The 21,259-nt window shown below is 43.7% G+C and overlaps 1 protein-coding gene across 2 annotated transcripts in view; it reads right to left on the reverse strand.

The window, feature by feature from the left end:
* CEP41 (centrosomal protein 41) overlaps positions 1-10,415 on the reverse strand; it is a 49,155-nt gene extending 38,740 nt beyond the window's left edge. Inside the window, exon 1 of one of the 2 annotated variants that reach the window (XR_016231045.1) lies at positions 10,248-10,323. Coding sequence is in view for 1 of the 2 variants with exons in the window: in XM_008258191.5 (XP_008256413.4) it covers positions 10,248-10,280 (33 nt within the window). In the remaining variant the exon portion in view is untranslated. Of the gene's footprint in view, positions 1-10,247 lie in introns of both variants that reach the window. The other variant, XM_008258191.5, reaches the window with a different exon arrangement.
* Positions 10,416-21,259: the final 10,844 nt, after the last annotated feature.

Raw genomic sequence — 21,259 nt, forward strand, 5'->3', positions numbered from 1 at the left:
GAGAGTTCATGCAAGAGTGGGCATTGGAGCTGTATTTTAAGAGTTGAACTTTCTTGCATAAAAATATGGGAAAGAGGGATGAAAAAGCATACCAAACAGGGAAAAAAATTACAATAGCAAAGCTACTTGACAAGCATGTTTAAAGAACACAACTTGTTCTCTTTGCCGGAGAACGTCTAACAACAGAAATGGTAATCACTGCTAACATTTTTTTGATCATGTACTATACGGTCAGGTACTCGGCTAAGCATCTTACCTAGAATAACTCATTTAATCCTCACAACCACTACACATCCTCACTCCAGTAGGAGTTCTTCATATGGGGCCCACTACTGGGAGTTAGAGGGTCTTTAAACCCATGAAAATGAGTGCAAACTGTTATGTGTATGTGCACTTTCTGGGAACACGTTCTTGCTTTGCACCAGTTTACAAAGGGGTGTGACATCCACAGAGGGTTAAGAACCACTGGTATGTGGAATCTCGTGTATCAGACAGGATATGTGTGTAGCCTCCACGTGGAGAATGCTGAATGTAGACTAAGGGTCTGGACTAGGCCCAGAAGACAATGGAAAGTATTAAAACTGCTGAGCTGTGAGCATTTTAGCCGTTCACTAAAAACACAAAATAAGGCTGTGCTTTGTGAGCACATAGAGTTGGAGAAGAATGAGAAGTCAAAGATGGGATTTTTCTGAAAGAAAATCACCCAAAAATGAGTAAGACGGTCTCAATCACAAATCATTGAAAAAGGAGTGAACTGTTCTTTTTACCTCTCTCAAAATGGGACTCACAAGGTTGTCGGTATTTCAATTGGAATATATAAACATATATGTAATATATATTATATATAAAGTCAGATTTACATGTAAAGGATTTTTAAAAAATATCACCACTGGGGCCAGCCCCATGGGGCAGTAGGTTAATCCTCTGCCTGCGGCACCGGCATCCCATATGGGCGCTGGTTCTAGTCCCAGCTGCTCCTCTTCCAGTCCAGCTCTCTGCTGTGGCCCAGGAGGGCAGTGGAGGATGGCCCAAGTGCTTGGGCCCTGTACCTGTGTGGGAGACCCAGAAGAAGCACCTGGCTCCTGGCTTCGGACTGGCACAGCTCTGGCCGTTGCAGCCATCTGGGGAGTGAACCAATGGAAGGAAGACCTTTCTCTCTGTCTCTCCCTCTCACTGTCTGTAACTCTACCTCCCAAATAAATAAATAAAATCTTTAAAAATATATCACCACTGTATATTTTGTTCAGTAGTTCTCTACTCATCTTCTTTGCTTACAGAGGGGAAGTCTATAAAATGAAGGGAGCGGGTGCCAGTTTGAAAACAGCCACATTTAAAGCAACCTTACATTTAAAACAAGTCTTTTAAAGAGGAATTTTTATGGGAATTTTAATGTCTCAATTTATATATATTTTTTAATTTGAAAGGCAGTTTCAGAGAGAAAGGGGGAGGGAGGGAGGGAGAGAGAGAGAGAGAGAGAGAGAGAGAGAATCTTCCATCCACTGGTTCACTCTCCAAATGGTCACAATGGCCAGGGCTGGCGCAGGTCAAAGGCAGGAGCCTGGAGCCTCCTTTGGGTCTCCCACGTAGGTACAGAGGCTCAAGCACTTGGGCTATCTTCTGCTGCTTTCCCAGGCCAGTAGTAGGGAGCTGGATTGAAAGTGGAGCAGCTGGGTCTTGAACCAGTGTCCATACGGGATGCCTGTCCTGCAGCCAGAGGCTTAGATTGCTGTGCCACAACACTGGGCCCCCAATAACGCATCTTACATTTCATCAACCATGAAATGTCTCCAGGTGCAGCAGTCTCACCTTTCCATCAGCCACAAGCTGCGAGACTGCATTCTTCAATACGGTCACAAGACACTGTGACATGACCCTCTCTCCACTGCTCCTCTGTTTCCTCTCTAAATCTGGATGTGCCTGTGACTAGGAGCGACGGGGCACTGTATGATTTCTGAGGCAAGATCATAAACAAGTACAGCTTCCATCTCGCTCTCTTGGGACACTTTCTCTGGGAACTTGGCCACTGTGCTGTGAGGGAGGCCAGCACATGGTAAATGTCATTTGTAGATGGCATGGCTGACAGCACCAGCTGAGGTCCCAGCCAACAGGGGGCATCAGTGGCCACAAAGGTGAATGAAGCAGCCTCAGGGTAACTCTGGGCAGCCTGAAACTAGACAAGATTTCAAGCGAGAACCACCTGGCTGAGTCCAGTCAACTTTCAGAACAAAGGGAGACAATAAATCTCTCTTTTTAAGCCACTATCTGGGGGTGATTCACTGGGATCCAACATATTCTTAGAATATCACCCATCCTATTCCTTTCCAGCTAAACTCCTTGGGGGGAAATCTACACTGGGTAACTGTACTTCACCCTCCAATCCACTACAGCTGGTGGCCGTCCCCAGCATCCTATCAAGGCTCCTTTGGTAGCTAGTGAATGCTGAATATAACGGATACTTCTCAGTTCTGAACCTGCTTGCCCGTCTCTACCATACGACACTGTTACATAGCCCCACCTTCTTCAGCTTCCATTCCCTTGGTTTCAGTGATCTCTCTCTCTTCCGATTCTCCAATTACACATGATCATCTCTCTATCAGCCCCATAATTAATACGTTCCCTGGGATTCCCACTTCTCAATATGTAGCTTCTCTGTGGGCCACTTAGGTTTAATTCCATCCATATGGTTCTGAGTTTCAAGGAATGAACTTCGGCCTTGACTTAGCTCAACTTCAGAAATGTACACTTACTCATTCAACAGATACTAACGGAACAATTACTGTGACCAGGCAATGGGACAATGCAGGAAAGACCCAAGCTTACGTTTTTGTAAGTATGTCACAAAACAAATAAAATAATTACAGATTATTTACTAAGTGAACGTAGCAAAATGAATGAATGAATTTAATTTTACTCACTCCTAAAACCTTATTAAAATGATATTATTTTAAGAAAATGAAGCCCAAGAAAACAAAGTGGGAGAAGTGACAGCAATGACAGCATTAGACTTCTGAAATACGCAAAGCAGTTAAACAAGTGAAAATGCCTTTGTGGACTCCAGACAGCCAAAGACCAAAGGCAACAAGGAAAATGAAGAGAAATTCTTAACACAGTGAGGAACTGACAGCTCCAGGCACCCTAGAAGTGGAGAATAAAAGTGGCTGAAATACGGGCTTGGCTGAAGGCTCTCTGAAACGCACTGGGATCTCCAAATCATCTCCCCTCAGTGCCACTGGGCAATCGCTCCTCCCAATCCTGGCAGATACCTATAGATCGATTCACTGGAAAAGCACTTCTGGAGTGGGAGGTCTCCACACAGGGCATGGCACAGAACTCATTACTGAGAGCGACGACACCTACTAACGTTGAGATTTAGCCTCCATCCCTAATCCCGCCAGGGGTTCACTAGGCTTTTCCTCTCAGGAGATGACAGGAGGTCTCTGAAGAAAATTGAAAAGCACAGATTTGGAAGCGGGGGGGGGGGTCCCCAAATCATGGCCTTGCAAGATCATTCTATAATAAACTCACCTTCATCAAGCCTCTTCCCAATACACAGAGATCTTAGTCACCTTTTAGGTCTGCTACTTGAAAATGTAAGCAACTGGGGTTTAAAAGGAATCTAAGAACACCATCTGTTACCCAGAAGGATTAGCGTGCTTCCTAAAAAGAGCCACTACAAAACTCTCTGTCCCCTCACCTCCACTACGAAGGTACAGAGAGAAGGCAGCCATCTATAAGCCAGGAAGAGTTCTCACCAGAAACGGAATCAGCTGGCACCTTGGTCTTGGACACCCAGAACTGTATGAGAAATACATTTCTGTAGTTTAAGCCTCTCAGACTACGGTATTTTCTTATGCTCACACTGACAAATACAAACATTTCCAACAAGACAAAAAAAAAAAAAAAAAAAAGCAATCGGAGAAAACAGATTATGCAGGGAAAAAAATTTAAGAAAATTTTGATTAGAGAAATGAAAATACACGTCCACACAAAAACACGGTAGCCTTATTCATAAAAGCCCCGAAGTGGAAACAATGACCTTGACATCTGTCAATAGAAAATGGGTAGACAACATGCGGCATTATCCATATAATGAAATATTATTATTCAGCAACAGAAAGAAACAAAATGCTTATGCATGATATAATATGAACCTTTATGCTAGGTGGAAGAAGTTAATCACAAAAGATCATATACTCTGCATGAATCTTCTTATGTAAAACGTGAGAACATGCAAACGGACAGTCAAAAAACAGATTAGTGGTTCCTAGGACTGCGGGGAGTAGGAGGATTGGGGAGTGACAGCTGAAGGTTAGAGGGCTTCTTTCTGGGGTGATGACAATGCTCTAAAATTGACTGTAGTGATGATTTCACAACTCTATACTAAAACTATTCAATTGTACACTTTAAATGGGTGAATTTATGGTGTGAAAATAGTATCTCAAAAACTGTCACAGAAAAGATAAAATTTAAAAATCAAAAATTCTCGTTCTACAAAGGCTCCGCTAAGAGGATGAAAAGGTTGTGGAGAAACATTTGCAAATCACATACCTGACAAAGGATTAGTACCTCAAATATAGAGAGAGCTATCAAACTCAACAGTGCAATTCACTGCATCAGGCTTTAGGATAGCAGATAGTCAAAAACAACCTAGAAGACCACCATGGAGTAAATGATAAATCAAATGTAGCCTAGCTATATGCTAGATTGCTATCCAACTGTTAAAAGGAATAAATTCAACATATTCATCAATGTGGATGATCTCAAACATACTTTACATGATAAAAGCCAAGTTATAAAGACATGCAATAACACTGTCTTTACAAAATGTTTAACTTCTTAATGGCTTATATCATGTAAGAAATTTATGGCAAATAAACTAGAAAGATACACATTAAATTTATGGTAGCAGATACCTATGGTAAAGAGAGAAGGGTGGAGTCAAAAGTAACAAAACCAAAACTTTGGAATATGAACAATCGAGTCATATCAATCCATTTGTACAGCTCAGGTATAAACACACTAGAAAAACCAAACCAAACCAAACAAATGAACAAAACTGATATAACCTACCAAATACTTGCATTAGAATGAAAAGAAAATAATTAAGTTGAACTAATTATATTAAATATTATAATATATAATATATTATATAATGTATTTGATATATCAATATATTTGATATATTATATAATATATTTATATATAATTATATATTATAATATTATAATTATAATATTATATTATATATATTATATATTCTGACATGGAAAAATCTTCAAGATATAGTAAAGGAAAAACCAAGTCAAGAATAACATATACAATGTTCTAAGATTTATCTAAAGTGAAATCACAAGTTAAATTCACAGCCCCCACACACATATACACTCAAGTTTTCTGTGAAAATTTTATCTATGCAAATGTACACAGAAAGTTTCAGAAAACATAACTTCGGCCAAAAATGTAGAGTAATATAAGACAATTTTTCATATTTATTCATAAAAGTCTAAAAATAAAGGCAGATAGAAACTGTGAAAAAAACAAAAAGCAGTTAGGAAACGAAATATAATACTATCACTGCCTCGGCAATAAACAAATTAACACAGTCACCACCAAACAACAAAAAGCAAACAAAAAGCCACCCTCAACAGAATAAAATAAAATATGTAAAAGACACAAAGAGGGCTGCAGTGTGGCATAGTGGGCTAAGCCTGCTGCCGCAGCACTGGCATCCCATGTGGGCACCAGTACGGTCCCAGTACTCCACTTCCAGTTCAGCTCCTGTTAATCCATCTGAGAAAGCAGCAGAGCCTGGCCCAAGTCCTTGGGCCTCTGCACCCATGTGGGAGATCCAGAAGAAGCACCTGGTTCTTGCCTGGCCCAGTCCCAGTCATTGTGGTCATTTAGGGAATGAATCAACAAATGGAAGACCCCTCTCTCTCTGTCTCTCCCTTTCTCTCTCTGTAATTCTGCCTTTCGAATAAAAATAAACCTTAAAAAAAAAGACATAGGGCTGTGGCATAATGGGTAAAGCTGCCGCCTGCAGTGCCAGCATGGCATAATGGGTAAAGCTGCCGCCTGCAGTGCCAGCATCCCATATGGGTGCCAGTTCGAGTCCCGGCTGTTCCTCTTCTGATCCAGCTCTCTGCTGTGGCCTGGGAAAGCAGTAGAAGATGGCCCAAGTCTTTGGGCCCCTGCACCTGCATGGGAGACCTAGAGGAGGCTCCTGGCTTCGGATCAGTGCACCTCTGGCCGTTGTGGCCAGTTGGGGAGTAAACCAGCAGATGGAAGACCTCTCTCTCTCTGGCTCTCCTTCTCTCTCTGTGTAACTTGGATTCTCAAATTAATAAATAAAACATTTTTTAAAAAGACACTAAGAGGCCAGCACCATGGCTCACTAGGCTAATCCTCTGCCTTGCAGCGCCGGCACACCCGGTTCTAGTCCTGGTTGGGGCACCGGATTCTGTCCCGGTTGCCCCTCTTCCAGGCCAGCTCTCTGCTGTGGCCAGGGAGTGCAGTGGAGGATGGCCCAGGTGCTTGGGCCCTGCACCCCATGGGAGACCAGGATTAGTACCTGGCTCCTGCCATCGGATCAGCGCGGTGCGCCGGCCGCAGCGACCATTGGTGGGTGAACCAACGGCAAAAGGAAGACCTTTCTCTCTGTCTCTCTCTCTCACTGTCCACTCTGCCTGTCAAAAAAAAAAAAAAAAAAAAGACACTAAGATATTTTAAGAAAGACACTATATGACAGCAAATAAGCACGTGAAAAAATGTTCAGCCACAACGTCCATTAGGGAAATGCAAATTAAAACCACAATGAAATGGTTACTACACTGCTATCAAAATAGCTTCAATAAAAAAATATGATAATATCAAACATTGCCAAGGAGTTAAAAACAAGATCTGTCATATACTGTTGGTAGGAATGTAAAATGGCACAGCCTCTATGGCAAACTATTTAGCCGTTTCTAATAAAACTAAACATGTGTTAACCATACAACCTGGCAATTGAACTCCTGGGTGTCTATACCAGAGAAATGAAAATAATGTACACACAAAAAGTTGTACCCGAATGTTTATATCTTTACTTGTATTAGTCCAAAACAACCAAAATGTCCTATACTAGTTGAACGAGTAAACAAACTGCTTACATTTACAGTATAGAACGTTAAGATGGAATGAATAGTTATTATATGCAACTTGGATGTGTCTCAGAGACACTGTCTTGAGTGGAAAAAAAAAAAGCAATCTCAAGAGGTCACATACTATATGACCCCATGTATGTAACAGTATCACAATGACAAACTTACAGAGACAGAACACAATTGTGGTTTCTAGGAGTTAGGACTGTGAGAAGGAGGAAAGCAGGTGTGAGTAGGAAGGTAGTAGCATTCATTAGGGAAGTATTTGTGGTGATGGAATAGTTGTCTATCCTGACTCCAAATCAAAATATGTGTAAACCTTGATTATTATTAATCCTATGCTTGTGATAAAATGGCCTGGAACTATGCATACCTATTACAAACCTTAATTTTCTAATTTTGGTACTGTACTTCTTATGTAAAATATAATCATTGGGGGAACTGGGAGAAGGGTACAAAGGACTTCTTTGTACTAATTTTGCAAATCTGCATTTATTTCAAAATAAAAAGTTTTTTAAAAAGGACATTAGCTCTTAAAAATAAAATAAATGATAGAAGAAACAAATAAATGATAGAAGAATCTTTTAAAAAAGAAGATTGGAAGATAAAATTAAATCTTCCAAGAAGGCCGGCGCCGCGGCTCACTAGGCTAATCCTCCACCTTGCAGCGCCGGCACACCGGGGTCTAGTCCCAGTCGGGGTGCCGGATTCTGTCCCGGTTGCCCCTCTTCCAGGCCAGCTCTCTGCTGTGGCCAGGGAATGCAGTGGAGGATGGCCCAAGTCCTTGGGCCCTGCACCTCATGGGAGACCAGGAGAAGCACCTGGCTCCTGCCTTCGGATCAGCGCGGTGCGCTGGCCGCAGCACGCCAGCCGTGGCGGCCATTGGAGGGTGAACCAACGGCAAAGGAAGACCTTTCTCTCTGTCTCTCTCTCTCACTTGTCCACTCTGCCTGTCAAAAAAAAAAAATCTTCCAAGAAAAGCTAAAGGACAAAGATGAGGAAAATAGGAGAAGAATGTGAAGGAATTTGGAGAAGCAGTCACACAGATACAAGGAAAGAACAATAAATTCAAGGAAGAGAGAATGGAGAAAACAGGAGGGAGAAAATCAACAATGAAATAATTCAAGAAAATTTTACAGACTACAAAAACAGGAGTTTCTGATGCTCATGAAAATGAGTAAAAATAGACCATAGCAAGGAGTAGCTTTGTGAAATGTCCTAACACTAAGGGCAAAGAGAAGATTCTACAAGTTGCCTGAAGAAAAAAAAAAAAAAACAGACACAAAGCAACTGAATGGCTTGTCCACAGCAACACCTCATACCAGACAAACACTAGCTGTGTTTTATTCTATATTCTACCAAACTCTTAGGCAAATACACATGAGGGCACAACTATAACATTTTAAAATACATCTACCTTTTTCAACATACATAAAATATTTCTCATGCACTCTTTCTTAAGAAACTATTGAAACTGTGCTCCACTCAGACAAGAGCAATCGAGGCACCTTTGTCTTAGGCCCAAAGGTCTGACCACACAGGCATCCCTACTCCTGTCCCCTTCTGCTTCTAACACTATTCTTCCTCTCTCCTCAGGTTTTTTAACTCATTGATGGTACCAGCAGTGGTCAGTAACCCTAGCCAAGAACCTTAGTCATCCACCACTCTCTCGTCTCTCAAATCTGATCATGGAGTCTTGATTTTACTCCCTAACTATTTCTCCTTAATTCTGTCCTAGTCCCATGGTTCAAGTACCTATCTGTATCAAGATAATCAGCTATCCAATGTCTCTATAGGTCCTGGCCCCCTCAAATCCACTCCTCAAAATGTGACTACAGCCATCTACCTAAAATGCAAATCTGACCAAGTCACTCCCTTACTGTAACTCTTCAAATCTAAAATTCTGACCACCAGCAAAGACAAAGATGTGGCAAAGTGCCACTCTCCACCTCCATGACAATACAAACTTTTTTATCATCATTAAATTGGTAAAGCACAATGGCGTACATTTAGGGATTACAATGTGTCACACACACAATGTGAAATCATTACATCAAGGTAATTAACATATCCATCACTTCACTTATTATTTTTTGTGGCCCGAAATTTGAAATTTTCTCACTTGGGTACTTTGAAATGCACACTGTTATTTAACTATAGTCACCCTGATGTGAAACAGATCTCAAAAATTTATTCCCGCTACTTACTGCTTCTCTGCGTTAAGCCTATTCCACATGCAAGTGCAATCATGCAGAATTTAGGTGTTAACTAATGGATCGTGGCGCCCTCTCACCGGGCCTGGACTCTGCCTTACAACTTCCTCAACCTAGCACCAGTAAGCCATTCGAACTCCTGTTCGGTACAGAGGCCCCTTCCCAGCGGGACCCCTGCCCCTCTGCACGCAGCCCTGCCCCCTTCACAGGGCCCATTGCCGATTCACACGCTCCTTACCGTCGCCCAAGCAGTTCACCTGCTGGGATGTGCCTTCACCTGGCTAAGAGCCTCGCCACGCCCAGGCCCCGCCCCCTTCCTGAACCTTCTCTCCATCCCTCAGTTGTCCCCCAAACACAGTCTACCGCCGCCCGGGCTTGCAGGACAGAGGCCTGGCCCCGCTGCTTGCGGGGAGACCCCTCTCTGTGGACACTGCATTGACACGAACGCAGCCGAGCTCCAGGGGTCCAACCGGTGAAGAAAGCAAGGGGTCCTTTGGAAAGGGGGTAACGCTGTGTCCTCTGCCCCCTCCCCCCGTGGCGTGCTCTGCTCCTTCCTGCTCTAACTCAGAAGGCAGGACCCCCATCTCCGTCCCCTGGTGCTGGGCGCCTCCCTTGTCTCTACTCATGCTTGGCAACGGTCACTGCTCGACGGTAAGCACTCTGAGGGTCGGGGCTGTGTCTTTATGTACTTGGCACGTCGTCGCCGGAAAGGCCGGCTCCGCCCGCAGGCGCTCTCGGCCAGGCCCAGCCCGCCTCGGCCTGCACCCGACCCCTCCTCGCCCGCCACTTCCCGCCTTCCGGGCGGCGGAAGTCGCTGGCGCTAGTCCCTGCCCACGAGGAGCCTTTTCCGGTGCGCCCGCCCCCTCCGGCTGCGCGGCCCGGACCTGGCCCTCACCTCAGGATTCCCAATGTGCCTCCGGACAGACATACTTGCTCCAACCGACCTCGCTCAGGGTTCTAGCCTCACCGGCTGCCTCTAACCCTAGCTTCCTACCCTCACGACCTCGCTTTGGCCGCCTCCCTATAACCTCCTCTCCGATTGGCTTGGCTTCCCCGACCAGCCAATGGGAACTCTGTTTACTGTCCCCGCCTAGGGTCGGGGGAGAACGAGACTCGATCAATGGTTGCCAAGGGCAACGAGGGACGCCAGAGAGCCCGCGCTTCCACGCTCTGGGGGCCGGCGGCGGGCTCCCGCCTCAGCGCGGGAGAGGGGCGCGGGGAAGGGGAGGCTGGCGCCTGCGCAGAGCCGCGCGAGAGAGGCGCGGTTCGCTGGCGGGGCCGAGCAGGCAGCTCAGCCACTGTGGCCGCACAAGCGCGCGTACCCCTCGGCTCCGAGCCTCCTTGAAGGCCGTGTTACTCGAACATCTGGGTATTTCCTCCACAATAGGGAATATATAAGGAATAGGACAGGATTCAGGGCTGTTCAGCGGGACGGGAATATATATATATGTATATATATACGCACACATACATGTATGTGTGTGTTTTATATATACACATAGTTTGCTATTTTCAGGTTAATATGCAAATTACTCTCCTGTGTAAATACAGTAATTATTGTTGCTCTAAAAGCTTTTATGTTAGCTGGAGGAAGGCAGCTTTAATTGCAAAGCATTCTGTGGTCCATCATTCATTTAACAAATGTCTAATAAGCACCTTAGGAGGAGAGCTGCAGCAGGTTTTGTGGAGGATGGGAGGATGACTAAGACCCAATCCCGTCGTCATGGAAACCATTGTGACTCCTGCCTCCAGCCACCACCTGTTCTCATTGCAGATCTGAAAATTAAGTCCTAGCACCTTTGCGAAACAATTACACACACAGTTTGACTTGGCTCCTAAATGTCCCACCAAATCCATCAAAATTATTATTTCTTTTTACACGGAAGGAACAACACAGTAACCCTTTGTGTTCTGCCCTCAGTGATTTTTCCAGGAGCGGAGAAAGGTTATGCTCGCTGGCTCTGTTTGGGAATAACAGCGTACTTCTAAGCTACTAAAGTGTACGTGCAGATGACCTGCTCGACAACATGGCCGCTCCTGCCCTCGTCCTCCCTTAAGTTCCCTTAAGACCGCACTTTGAATGGTGTGGTCACTCCGAGCTGCCCGATCTCTGAGACCTTGGAGCTATGGCCACAGCTACAACTTGACTTCACTCACTCTTTCATACTTACAAATTCCATTGTAATTTGGCTCATGCCCTCCAGATTTATCACCCCTCTAAAATTCCCAGTCCTTCATCCCTCCACTAGAGTAAGGAAGGGCTTGGGGTTACAAAAAAAAAAAAAATTGTAAGTGGGGCAGTGATGGGGAGGATGTTCATCCAGGAGCAAGCAGAAGCTTCTAGATGCATTGGTCCTTAGAATGTATGCTTACCTAGTGCAGCTTGGGGGTGGGGTCATGACAGAGATTTTGGGTAGAATAAACAGGAGAAAGGAGAGAGAGAGAATAAGGGACTAAACCAAGAAGAAGTAACAAAGAGTAAGCAGAGGGGCCGGCATCATGACTTAATGGGATAAGCCACCGCCTGCAATGCCAGCATCCCATAAGGACAGCTGCTCCACTTCTGATCCAGCTCCCTGCTAATGGCCTGGGAAAGCAGCAGAGGATGGCCCAAGTGTTGGGGCCCCTGCACCCATGTGGGAGACCTGGGAGAAGCTCCTGACTGCCAGCCACAGCAGTTGTGGCCATTTGAAGAGTGAACTAGTAGTTGGAAGATTGGAAGATCTCTACCTCTCCCTCTCTGTAACTCTGCCTTTCAAATAAATAAAAATGAATCTTTTTTAAAAAAGAGTAACAGTTACATACATGGAAGACATAAGGGATTCAAAGAATAGGAGGGCATCAAAGACAGTTATAATTTTTCTATTGGGGAACTAAGTGGGTGATAACGCATTAATCAAGTTAAAGAACAATGGTCAGGGCTGGCATTGTGGCATAGGAGGTTAAGCCACTGCCTGTGACACCAGCATCCTATTTGAGCCCAGGTTCAATTCTCCACTACTCCACTTCTGAACCAGCTCCCTGCTGATACCTCTGGGAAAACAGTGGAGGATGACCCAAATATTTGGACCCCTGTATGCGTATGGGAGACCAGATGAAGCTTTTGGCTCCTGGCTTTGTTCTGGTCTGGGCCTAGCCATTGCTGCCATTTGGAGAACAAACCAGCAGGTAGAAAATCTCTTAGTCTCTCCCTCTCTCTCTTTCTGTAACTCTACCTTTCAAATAAATAAATACATAAATCTTAACAAGAAGTCAAAAGAACAGAAAATACAAGCCCCAACAGCCCACTCAACTTGCATTCTTCAGCATTTTGGCTTACTGCTTCCAATGGCTGCATTTCTTTTGTTCCACGGGGTATGGGAATATCAGGCTTATTTGCCCCAGTAGTCATTGTGTTTGTCAAATTCGGGCTGCAAATGGAGAGATTTCAGAAATGTGGGTTCTTGAATCCAGTGCCCACTGTCAGTGTGGGGTGGAGCAATTTAAATCCATGTTCCTCCCTACACCTTGATTCTGACGCAGGGGGATCCAAGAGCTACCTTCACTGTACTCTGCTGTGGGAGACCAGTCTGTTCCCCTCACATTTCGCCTCAGTGGAATTCTTGGAAAGCTTAAAGCTATACAATCAAAAGGTTTTCAACATGAATTTCTCTTTAGGATTCCTTTTGAATTTTTCCGTGCCAAGGATGAATCAGAATTAAAGTAAGGTGCTTATTCTCAATATGAAAAACACATAAATGGTACAAAATGGCAGAAGAAAAACATTTCATAAACATATGAACAAATGTCCAACTAAAATCAAAGAAATACGAAACGACTAGACTCCAGTTTCAGCCACACACTGACAAAGGTTTTTTTTTTTTTTTTTATAATGCTCACTGTTTGCTAATAATTCAGGAAAAAAGCACCCTCATACATTGTTAGTGAGACTATAAAGAAGTGTAACTATTTTGAAGAGTAATTTCAGAATGAATATTGAGAATCCTCAAATCTTAATATTCTAACAATTCCTGCTAAGGAAATAATCAGCGAGATATAAGGATTACATCCATTGATGTATGCTGAAATCTAATTTCAAGCAACAAAAAATTGAAACCTAATAATCATTGAATAAAAATTATTAAAATAAAAAAAAGCGGGAGTTGGAAATATTACTATGTCCCTAAATCTGTATACATGAAAACACATGGAATTTGTATACCTTAAATAAAATTTTTTAAAAAATGACATATTCATAAAATGTAATTTTATGGAACATTAAAATGTATGTTTTAAGTAATAATTGAGGCCATGAAGAATTGTTCTTGATATAGTAAATGAAACAACTTTTTCTTTAGTATGATTGTGATTTTCATGGAGAAAAATAGTTATCCACAGAATGTTTAATATTGAAAATGTAAACCATTTCTGGTTATAGAATATGCATATTTTTTTACACTTTTCTATATTTCACAGATTTTCTTCAGTGAGTGCAAATTAATTTTGTACTTTAAAAACACATTCTCCCTGTAAGAAACAAAACACGGGTTGCTGGCTGCAGCCTAACACGGCCGCGGCTTTTGTCTGGGTGGATTTAGACGGACGCCGGATTCCGGGTAATTCCCCCTTCTGAAGTGCCGCGGTTCTCGGCGGTAAAAGACTCTCCAGCCACTCGAGGGAGGTCCTTGCAATCAGAATCATGATTGCTAAGAGGTTCAAGCTTTGTTTGTGAGAGAAGAAGTTCTGAGTCTTTGCTTTAAAAGTTCCTACTTCCACTGATTAATCTTATTTTTCGTGAAGTTGGAAGTGCTCTTGTGAACTTTCCTTTGTTTGATGTCTTCTTTTTAACCCTGTATATGTCCCCAAAAGCTCCTGGTCTCTGCAGAGTGGGTGGGAGCCCCGGATAGACAAGTGTGGCTAGTTTAAAGCGACTTTTGCATTTTAGCTGTTTGCCCGCAAAGCCAGTTTCCAGCCTCCCTTCCCTAGGAACTAAATGGGCTGGCCCTCTCCGGAGCCTAAACCCCCCTGGTGCCTCATTCATGGCGAATCTCTCTTCTGCTCGAAGCCTCCACTCAGCTCTGTCGCCCTCTACTCCTGGGTGCCAACCCTGGTTTCCCCTGTAGAACCCAGCACCCGGCCCTCCCACCTGTCACGTGAGAGTACTTTTCAGATGTGGGCCTCGAATCCTTTCCTGGGCTTCATGTATCCTCATTCTCTGTTTCCAGATGCCTACAGAAACACTCCTGCCCAGTGCAGGCCAGTCCTGGGGTCCTTTCTGTGGCCCCTCGGACATACAACTGCAGCCAAGACAGGGAGCCCACAAGTGCCACGAAGTTCCTGTGATTAAGGTAACAATCGATGACATCCTACCTGGTGGTGGACCCGTGCAAGGAAGGGGCCCACCGGCCTCCCCGGGGAGGACAGGCCCTTGCCTGCCTCTGGCTTAGCCTGGAGTCGAGTGCCAGCTGTCCTTGCAGGGCCTCACAGGAGAGCGATAGCCACTCCCAGGATTCTCAGGGACCAGCCCAGGCTTCGTTAGGAATGAAGAAAGTGACATCCTCATTGCTTACCTGGAGGGGCTGGCATCCCCACCCAGCCGGTTCTGTAGCCACCTCTGCCGGTGTCTTCCTTTTCTGTTGCTATGACAAAATGCCTAGAAGGAGGTAATTTGTCGACAGGTTTGAAGTCCCAGCGCTGGAGGCTGGGGCGCACTGGTGTCTCCCCAGCGTCTGGTGAGGGCATTCTTTGCTGCCTGCTACTATGGCAGGACAGGGCAAGCTTGCCAGAGAGCTTGCTTTTATTACAAAGCCACTCCCTCGGTAGCCCCATTAATCCATGAATGAATTCGTTCATTCATGAGAATACCATTAACATATGAATTTGGGGATTAAGTTTCCAGCATGTGAAATTTGGGGGATACATTTGAATGGTAGCAATGACCCATGGGAAATTCCTAGCTGTGGTAGAAGGGATGGGTGATGCCTCCTCCCTGGCAGATCCAAGGCTTCTCTGACCACCTGTGACTGGGCCCACAGCATTTGGTGGTCATGTGTCACATTCTGACTTCCGGCTTGCATTGTGCCAAAGGCCAATGTTCTGCCACAGACCCAGGTCCACGAGGACCCTGAAGAGCTGAGCGGGCTCTCAGAATGGTTTGCCCCATGATGATGGAGGAGGAGTCAGCGTTGGGAGGTACCTGTCTCTGGGCTTGATGACACCTGGAGGCCTGAGCCCCAGCAAGGGCCAGGAAATGTGGACCAAGTACGTCCAATGATCACATTTCTCAAAATGATCTAGAAACCCAGGTTTGCATGTGAAAACTACAGGCCATGCGCTTGCATCCCCTGTGCCAGACTCAGCGAATATAACTCCTGTCCTTCATGGTTTTCAAACAATCAAGACGATAAGCGTGGTAATAACAAAACAAGAACCGCACGAATGGGAGTTCTGCTTCCATTTAGAATGTAAAAACTTTTTTTTTTTGAACATCACTCCCACCCAAACAGTAAGAAAAATGAATCGTCTGTGGAAGTGTAAGTTCTCCTGACTCCTTCAGAGAGCCAAGGTCACGAGGAAGCCACAGAGCCTAATTTCAACAAGCAAAAGCCCACTGAGGATGCACTGTCACATGGACTACTTAACATTTGGCAGGGCACTGGAGAACAGAGTGGGAAAGAGGAAATCAGCGAAAATCTTTGCTTATTCCCTCGTGGCCAGCACTGGGTTAGTGGATCAGTTTAAAAGCACTGGGAGCCGATGACAGATATTGTATGTGTCATCTTGGCCAGGCCCACGGTACTCTTGATATTTGGTCAAATGCTAGTCCAGATGTTTCTGTGAAGGCCTCTTTTTAAAGATGAGATTGACATTTAAATCCGTTGAGTCTGAGTTGGGCAGATCACCCTCTGTAATGTGGGTAGGCCCCATCTGGTCAGTTGAGGGCTGATCATTCCCAAGGAAGAGGGAATTCTGCTACCAAACTGCCTTTGAACTCTGCTCCTTGGGTGTCCAGCCTGCTGGCTGATTTTGGACTTGCCAGCTGCCATAATGTCATGAGCCAATTCCTTAAAATAAATTCCTGTCTCTGGGTGCACACACACACATGCACACACACACCCCTTATCGGCTTTGTTTTTCTAGAGCCCCCAGACACAGAGAAGTTTCTGTTTTCCTGCATCATCCCCGTGGTGTCCACTGAATGCTCAAAAGGACATGCCGCCAGACACAGTCTCCTTTAGTGGCGTCAGTTTGCCCAGTGATTGGCTGCTGCTGTGGAAGGGAAAAACCACCACCCATACCCTGTGGCCCTTCTGTTATTAAAGTAATAACGTTTAGGCTCTTGGGGGAATGACAACAGACCCTCCCACCCCTCTTATCCCAGGATCACCAGGGCAAGGGGGCAGGCAAAACCTATTTGCATCTGGGAGAGGGAAGGAAACCACCCCTTCTACTCCAAGAACCCAGCAAACATCTATTAATTCAGGTGAAGAGCAAAAGCAAAAGCTGTTCGCTTCTGGGGTAGGCGGCATCAAGAAAACCTCTTGGGTCCTGGAGGCTGCAGCACCTTAAAGGAGAGGTAGATTCCCACCAGCAGAGAGACAGGTAATTCTCCATTGCCTTAGGTGTTCTGAAGATTCAAGGCAGAGTTTGGATATCATGGGGAAGCTGAAGAAAAGAGGAGAGGGACCTGAGAGGCCCCACCCCCCAGACAAAGGTGCACAGGCCTTGCCCAAACTCAGGCTAGGCCAGGAGACTCAAGAGCCATCACTTTCCCCCTACCACAGCCTAGCACTAAATAGCAAGTGCCAACCATCTTGAAGGAAAGGCAAGGTTGTGCAGAGAAGCTGTGCTCCGTGGGCAGGTGTGCACGCACTGCTGCGGGCCGAGGGCTGGGCGAGACTGAGGAAAACTCTCCAGCGACAGCCCCAGCACCCCCACTAAGCACAAGACTATGACACTGTCTGCTGCACTGAGGGTAATGACAGCAAAAGCAAACCCAAACAAGCCCAGCTGTGGACTGCATTGACTCAACACCTCCCCCCGCCTCAACAATGACTGGCTAGCAGAAGAAAGGCTGTGGCCTAAACACCATGTCGCTCAGTCTCTGTTGGCTGCTGCACATAATGCCGAGAGAGAGAGAGAGAGAGAGAGAGAGAGATGGACTGACTTATTTTCAAGAAATAAAGCAATCAAAAGAACAAGACTCAGCAACAGGATCTATCAGAGTTTTAAAACATCCATGACTAATATGTTGAAATATCTAATGGAAAATGTAGAAAACATGCAAGCCTATGAAGAACTTTGGCAGATAGATTGACTATTGACTATAAAAAAGGAAATGTAAGGGACAGACAGTAAAAGTACAAAGGAAACTTGAAATAAAAAATAGGACTACAAAGTCCGGCACTGTGGCAGAGTGGGTTAAAGCCCCAGCATGCAGTGCCAGCATCCCATAAGGGCACCAGTTCAAGTCCCGGCTGCTCCTCTTCTGATCCAGCTCTCTGCTATGGCTTGAGAAAGTGGTAGAAGATGGCCCAAGTCCTTGGGCCCCTGCATCTGTGTTGGAGACCCAGAGGAAGCTACTGGCTCCTGGCTCCTGGCTTCAGCTCAGCTCAGCTCTGGCCATTGCGGTCATTTGGGGAGTGAACCAGTGGAATGGAGGACATCTCTCTCTCTCTCTCTCTCTGGCTCTACCTCTCTTTGTAACTTGGTCTTTCAAATAAATAAAACAATTATTTAAAAAATAGGAATAATGGAAACATGGCAGAGCAAAGTCGTTACTTAACAATAGTCACATTGAATGTAAAATGTCTCAGCTCACCAGTTAAAAGACACAGACTGGCTGAATGGATTAGAAAAAGAAAACCCATCTACTTGCTGCCTATAAGAAACACATCTCACCAACAAAGATGCATACAGACTTTAAGTGAAAGGATGGAAAAAGATATTCCATGCTAACAAAAACCAAAAAAGAGCTGGTGTAGCCATACTAATATCAGACAAAATAGACTTTAACACAAAAACTATTAAAAGAGACAAAGAAGGGCACTATTTACTTATTAAGGGATCAATTCAACAGGAAGATGTGACCATCATAGATGTATATGTACCAGGGCCAGCACTGTAGCATCCCATATGGGGGAGTGAACCAGAAGGTGGAAGACCTCTCTCTCTCTGCCTCTGTCTCTGCCTCTCTGTAACTCTGCTTTCAAATAAAAAAAAAATCTTAAAAAATACTTTAAAGAAATGTATATGCACCTAATTTTAGGGCACCTGGCTATTTAAAATAAATGTTGCTAGATTTAAAAGGAGACACAGAGTCAAATTCAATAGTAATGGGGGACTTCAATACCCCACTTTCAGAAATGGACAAATCAACCAGACAGAATATCAGCAAGGAAACAACAGACTTAATCAACAATGTAGACCAAATGGACCTAACAGACAACTACAGAGTTTTCTACCCTACAGCCAAAGAATATACATTCTTTTCACCAACACATGGACCACATGCAAGGCTATTAAGAAAGTCTCAGCAAATCAAAAAAACTGAAATCATACCATGGGTATTCTCTGACCACAATGGAATGAGGCTGTAATCAAAAACCCAGGAATCCCTAGAACATATGCAAACACATGGAGACTGAACAAAATGCTCCTGAATGAAAGGTGGGTCATTGAAGAAATCAAAAGAGAAATTGAAAATTACTGGAAATGAATGAAGATGACAATACAACATATCAAAACTTATGGGATTCAGCAAAGGCAGTGTTAAGAGGAAAGTTTATAGCAACTGGAGCCTACATCAAGAAATTGGAAAGGCACCAAATAAATGAGCTATCAGTGCATCTCAAGGACCTAGAAAAACAACAGCAAACCAAACTCAAAACTAGTAGGAGAAAATAAATATTTAAAATAAGAGAATAAACAATTGAAACAAAAAAATACAAAAGATCAGCAAAATTAAGAGCTTGTTTTTTAAAAAAAATAGAATTGACATACCATTGGCCCAACTATCCAAAAAAAGCAAGGAGAAGACCCAAATTAATAAAATCAGAGATGAAAAGTAAATGTAACAACAGACACCACATAAATAAAAAGAATCATCAGAAATTACTACAAAGAGATGTACACCAACAAAACAGGAAATCTAGAAGAAATGGATAGATTCTTGGATACATGCAACCTACTTAAATTGAACCATAAAGATATAGAAAACTTAAACAGATCCATTACCAAGACGGAAACTGAATCAGTAATAAAGACCTTCCAAAAAAAGAAAAACCCAGGACTGAGGGCTTCACCACTGAATTCTACCAAACATTTAAAGAAGAGCTAACTACAATTCTTCTCAAGCCATTCAAAGCAATCAAAAGGGAGGGAATTCTCCCAAATTCTTTCTATGAAGCCAGTATCACCTTAAGTCCTAAACCTGGAAATGATACAACAGAGAAAGAGAACTACAGACCAATCTATTTGATTAACATAAATGCAAAAATCCTCAACAAAATAGTAGCCAACTGATTCCAACAACATGTCAGAATGATCATCCACCCAGACCAAGTGGTATGTAGGGATGGTTCAACATTTGCAAATCAATCAATGTGATACATTGCATTAACAAATTGAAGTACAAAAACTCTATGATTATATCAATAGATGCAGAGAAAGCATTTGACAAAATACAACACCATTTTATGATGAAAACTTTAAGCAAATTGGAAATAGAAGGACATTTCTCAACACAATCAAGGCAATTTATGACAAACTCATGGCAAGCCCATGGTCCTGTTGAATGAGGAAAAGTTGGAAGCAATTCCACTGAAATATGGAACCAGACAAGGATGCCCAGTCTCACCATTGCTTTTCAATATAGTCCTGGAAGTTCTAGCCAGAGCCATTATACAAGAAAAAGAAATCAAAGGAGTACAAATTGGGAAGGAGGAAGTCAAAGTATCCCTATATTTGCAGATGACATGATTCTATACATAGGGGATCCAGAGGACTCCACTAAGAGACTATTGGAACTCAGTAGAGTTTGGAAATGTAGCAGGATATAAAATGAACACACAAAAATCAACAGCCTTTGAATATGCAGACAATGCCACAGCTGAGAAAGAGCTTCTAAGATCAATCCATTCACAATAGCTACCAAAAAAAAAAAAATCAAATATCTTGGAATAAATTTAACCAAAGTTATTAAAGATCTCTACAGTGAGAATTACAAAGCATAAGATACAAAAAAATGGAAAAATTTTTCCATGTTCATGGATTGGAAGAATCAATATCATCAAAATGTTCACACTACCAAAAGCAATTTATAGATTCAATGTAATACCAATCAAAACACCAAAGCCATTCTTCTTAGACATAGAAAAAGTGATGTGGAAATTCATATGGAAACACAGGAGACCCTGAATAACTAAAGCAATATTATACAATAAAAAGAAAGCTGGAGGCATCATAATACCAGATTTCAAGACATACTACAGGGGCCAGTGCTGTGGTGCAGCGGTTTAAAGCCCTGGCCTGAGGCGCCAGCATCCCATATGAGTGCCGGTTCTAGTCCTGGCTCCTCCTCTTCCGATCCAGCTCTCTGCTATGGCCTGGGAAAGCAGTAGAAGATGGTCCAAGTCCTTGGGCCCCTGCACCCACATGGGAGACCTGGAAGAACTCCTGGCTCTTGGCTTTGGATTGGCACAGCTCTGGCCATTGCAACCGTCTGGGGAGTGAACCAGCGGATGGAAGATTGACCTTTCTGTCTCTACCTCTCTCTGTAACTCTGTCTTTCAAATAAATAAAATAAATCTTTAAAAAAAAGACATACTACAAGGCATTTATAATCAAAACAACCTGGTACCAGTACTAAAACAGATGGATAGACCAATGGAACAGAACTGAAACACCTGAAATCAATCCAAGCCTCTA

The sequence above is a fragment of the Oryctolagus cuniculus genome, chromosome 3 (assembly GCF_051225735.1).
Source record: "Oryctolagus cuniculus isolate XC-2025 breed Fujian yellow rabbit chromosome 3, ASM5122573v1, whole genome shotgun sequence".
Lineage (NCBI taxonomy): Eukaryota > Metazoa > Chordata > Mammalia > Lagomorpha > Leporidae > Oryctolagus > Oryctolagus cuniculus.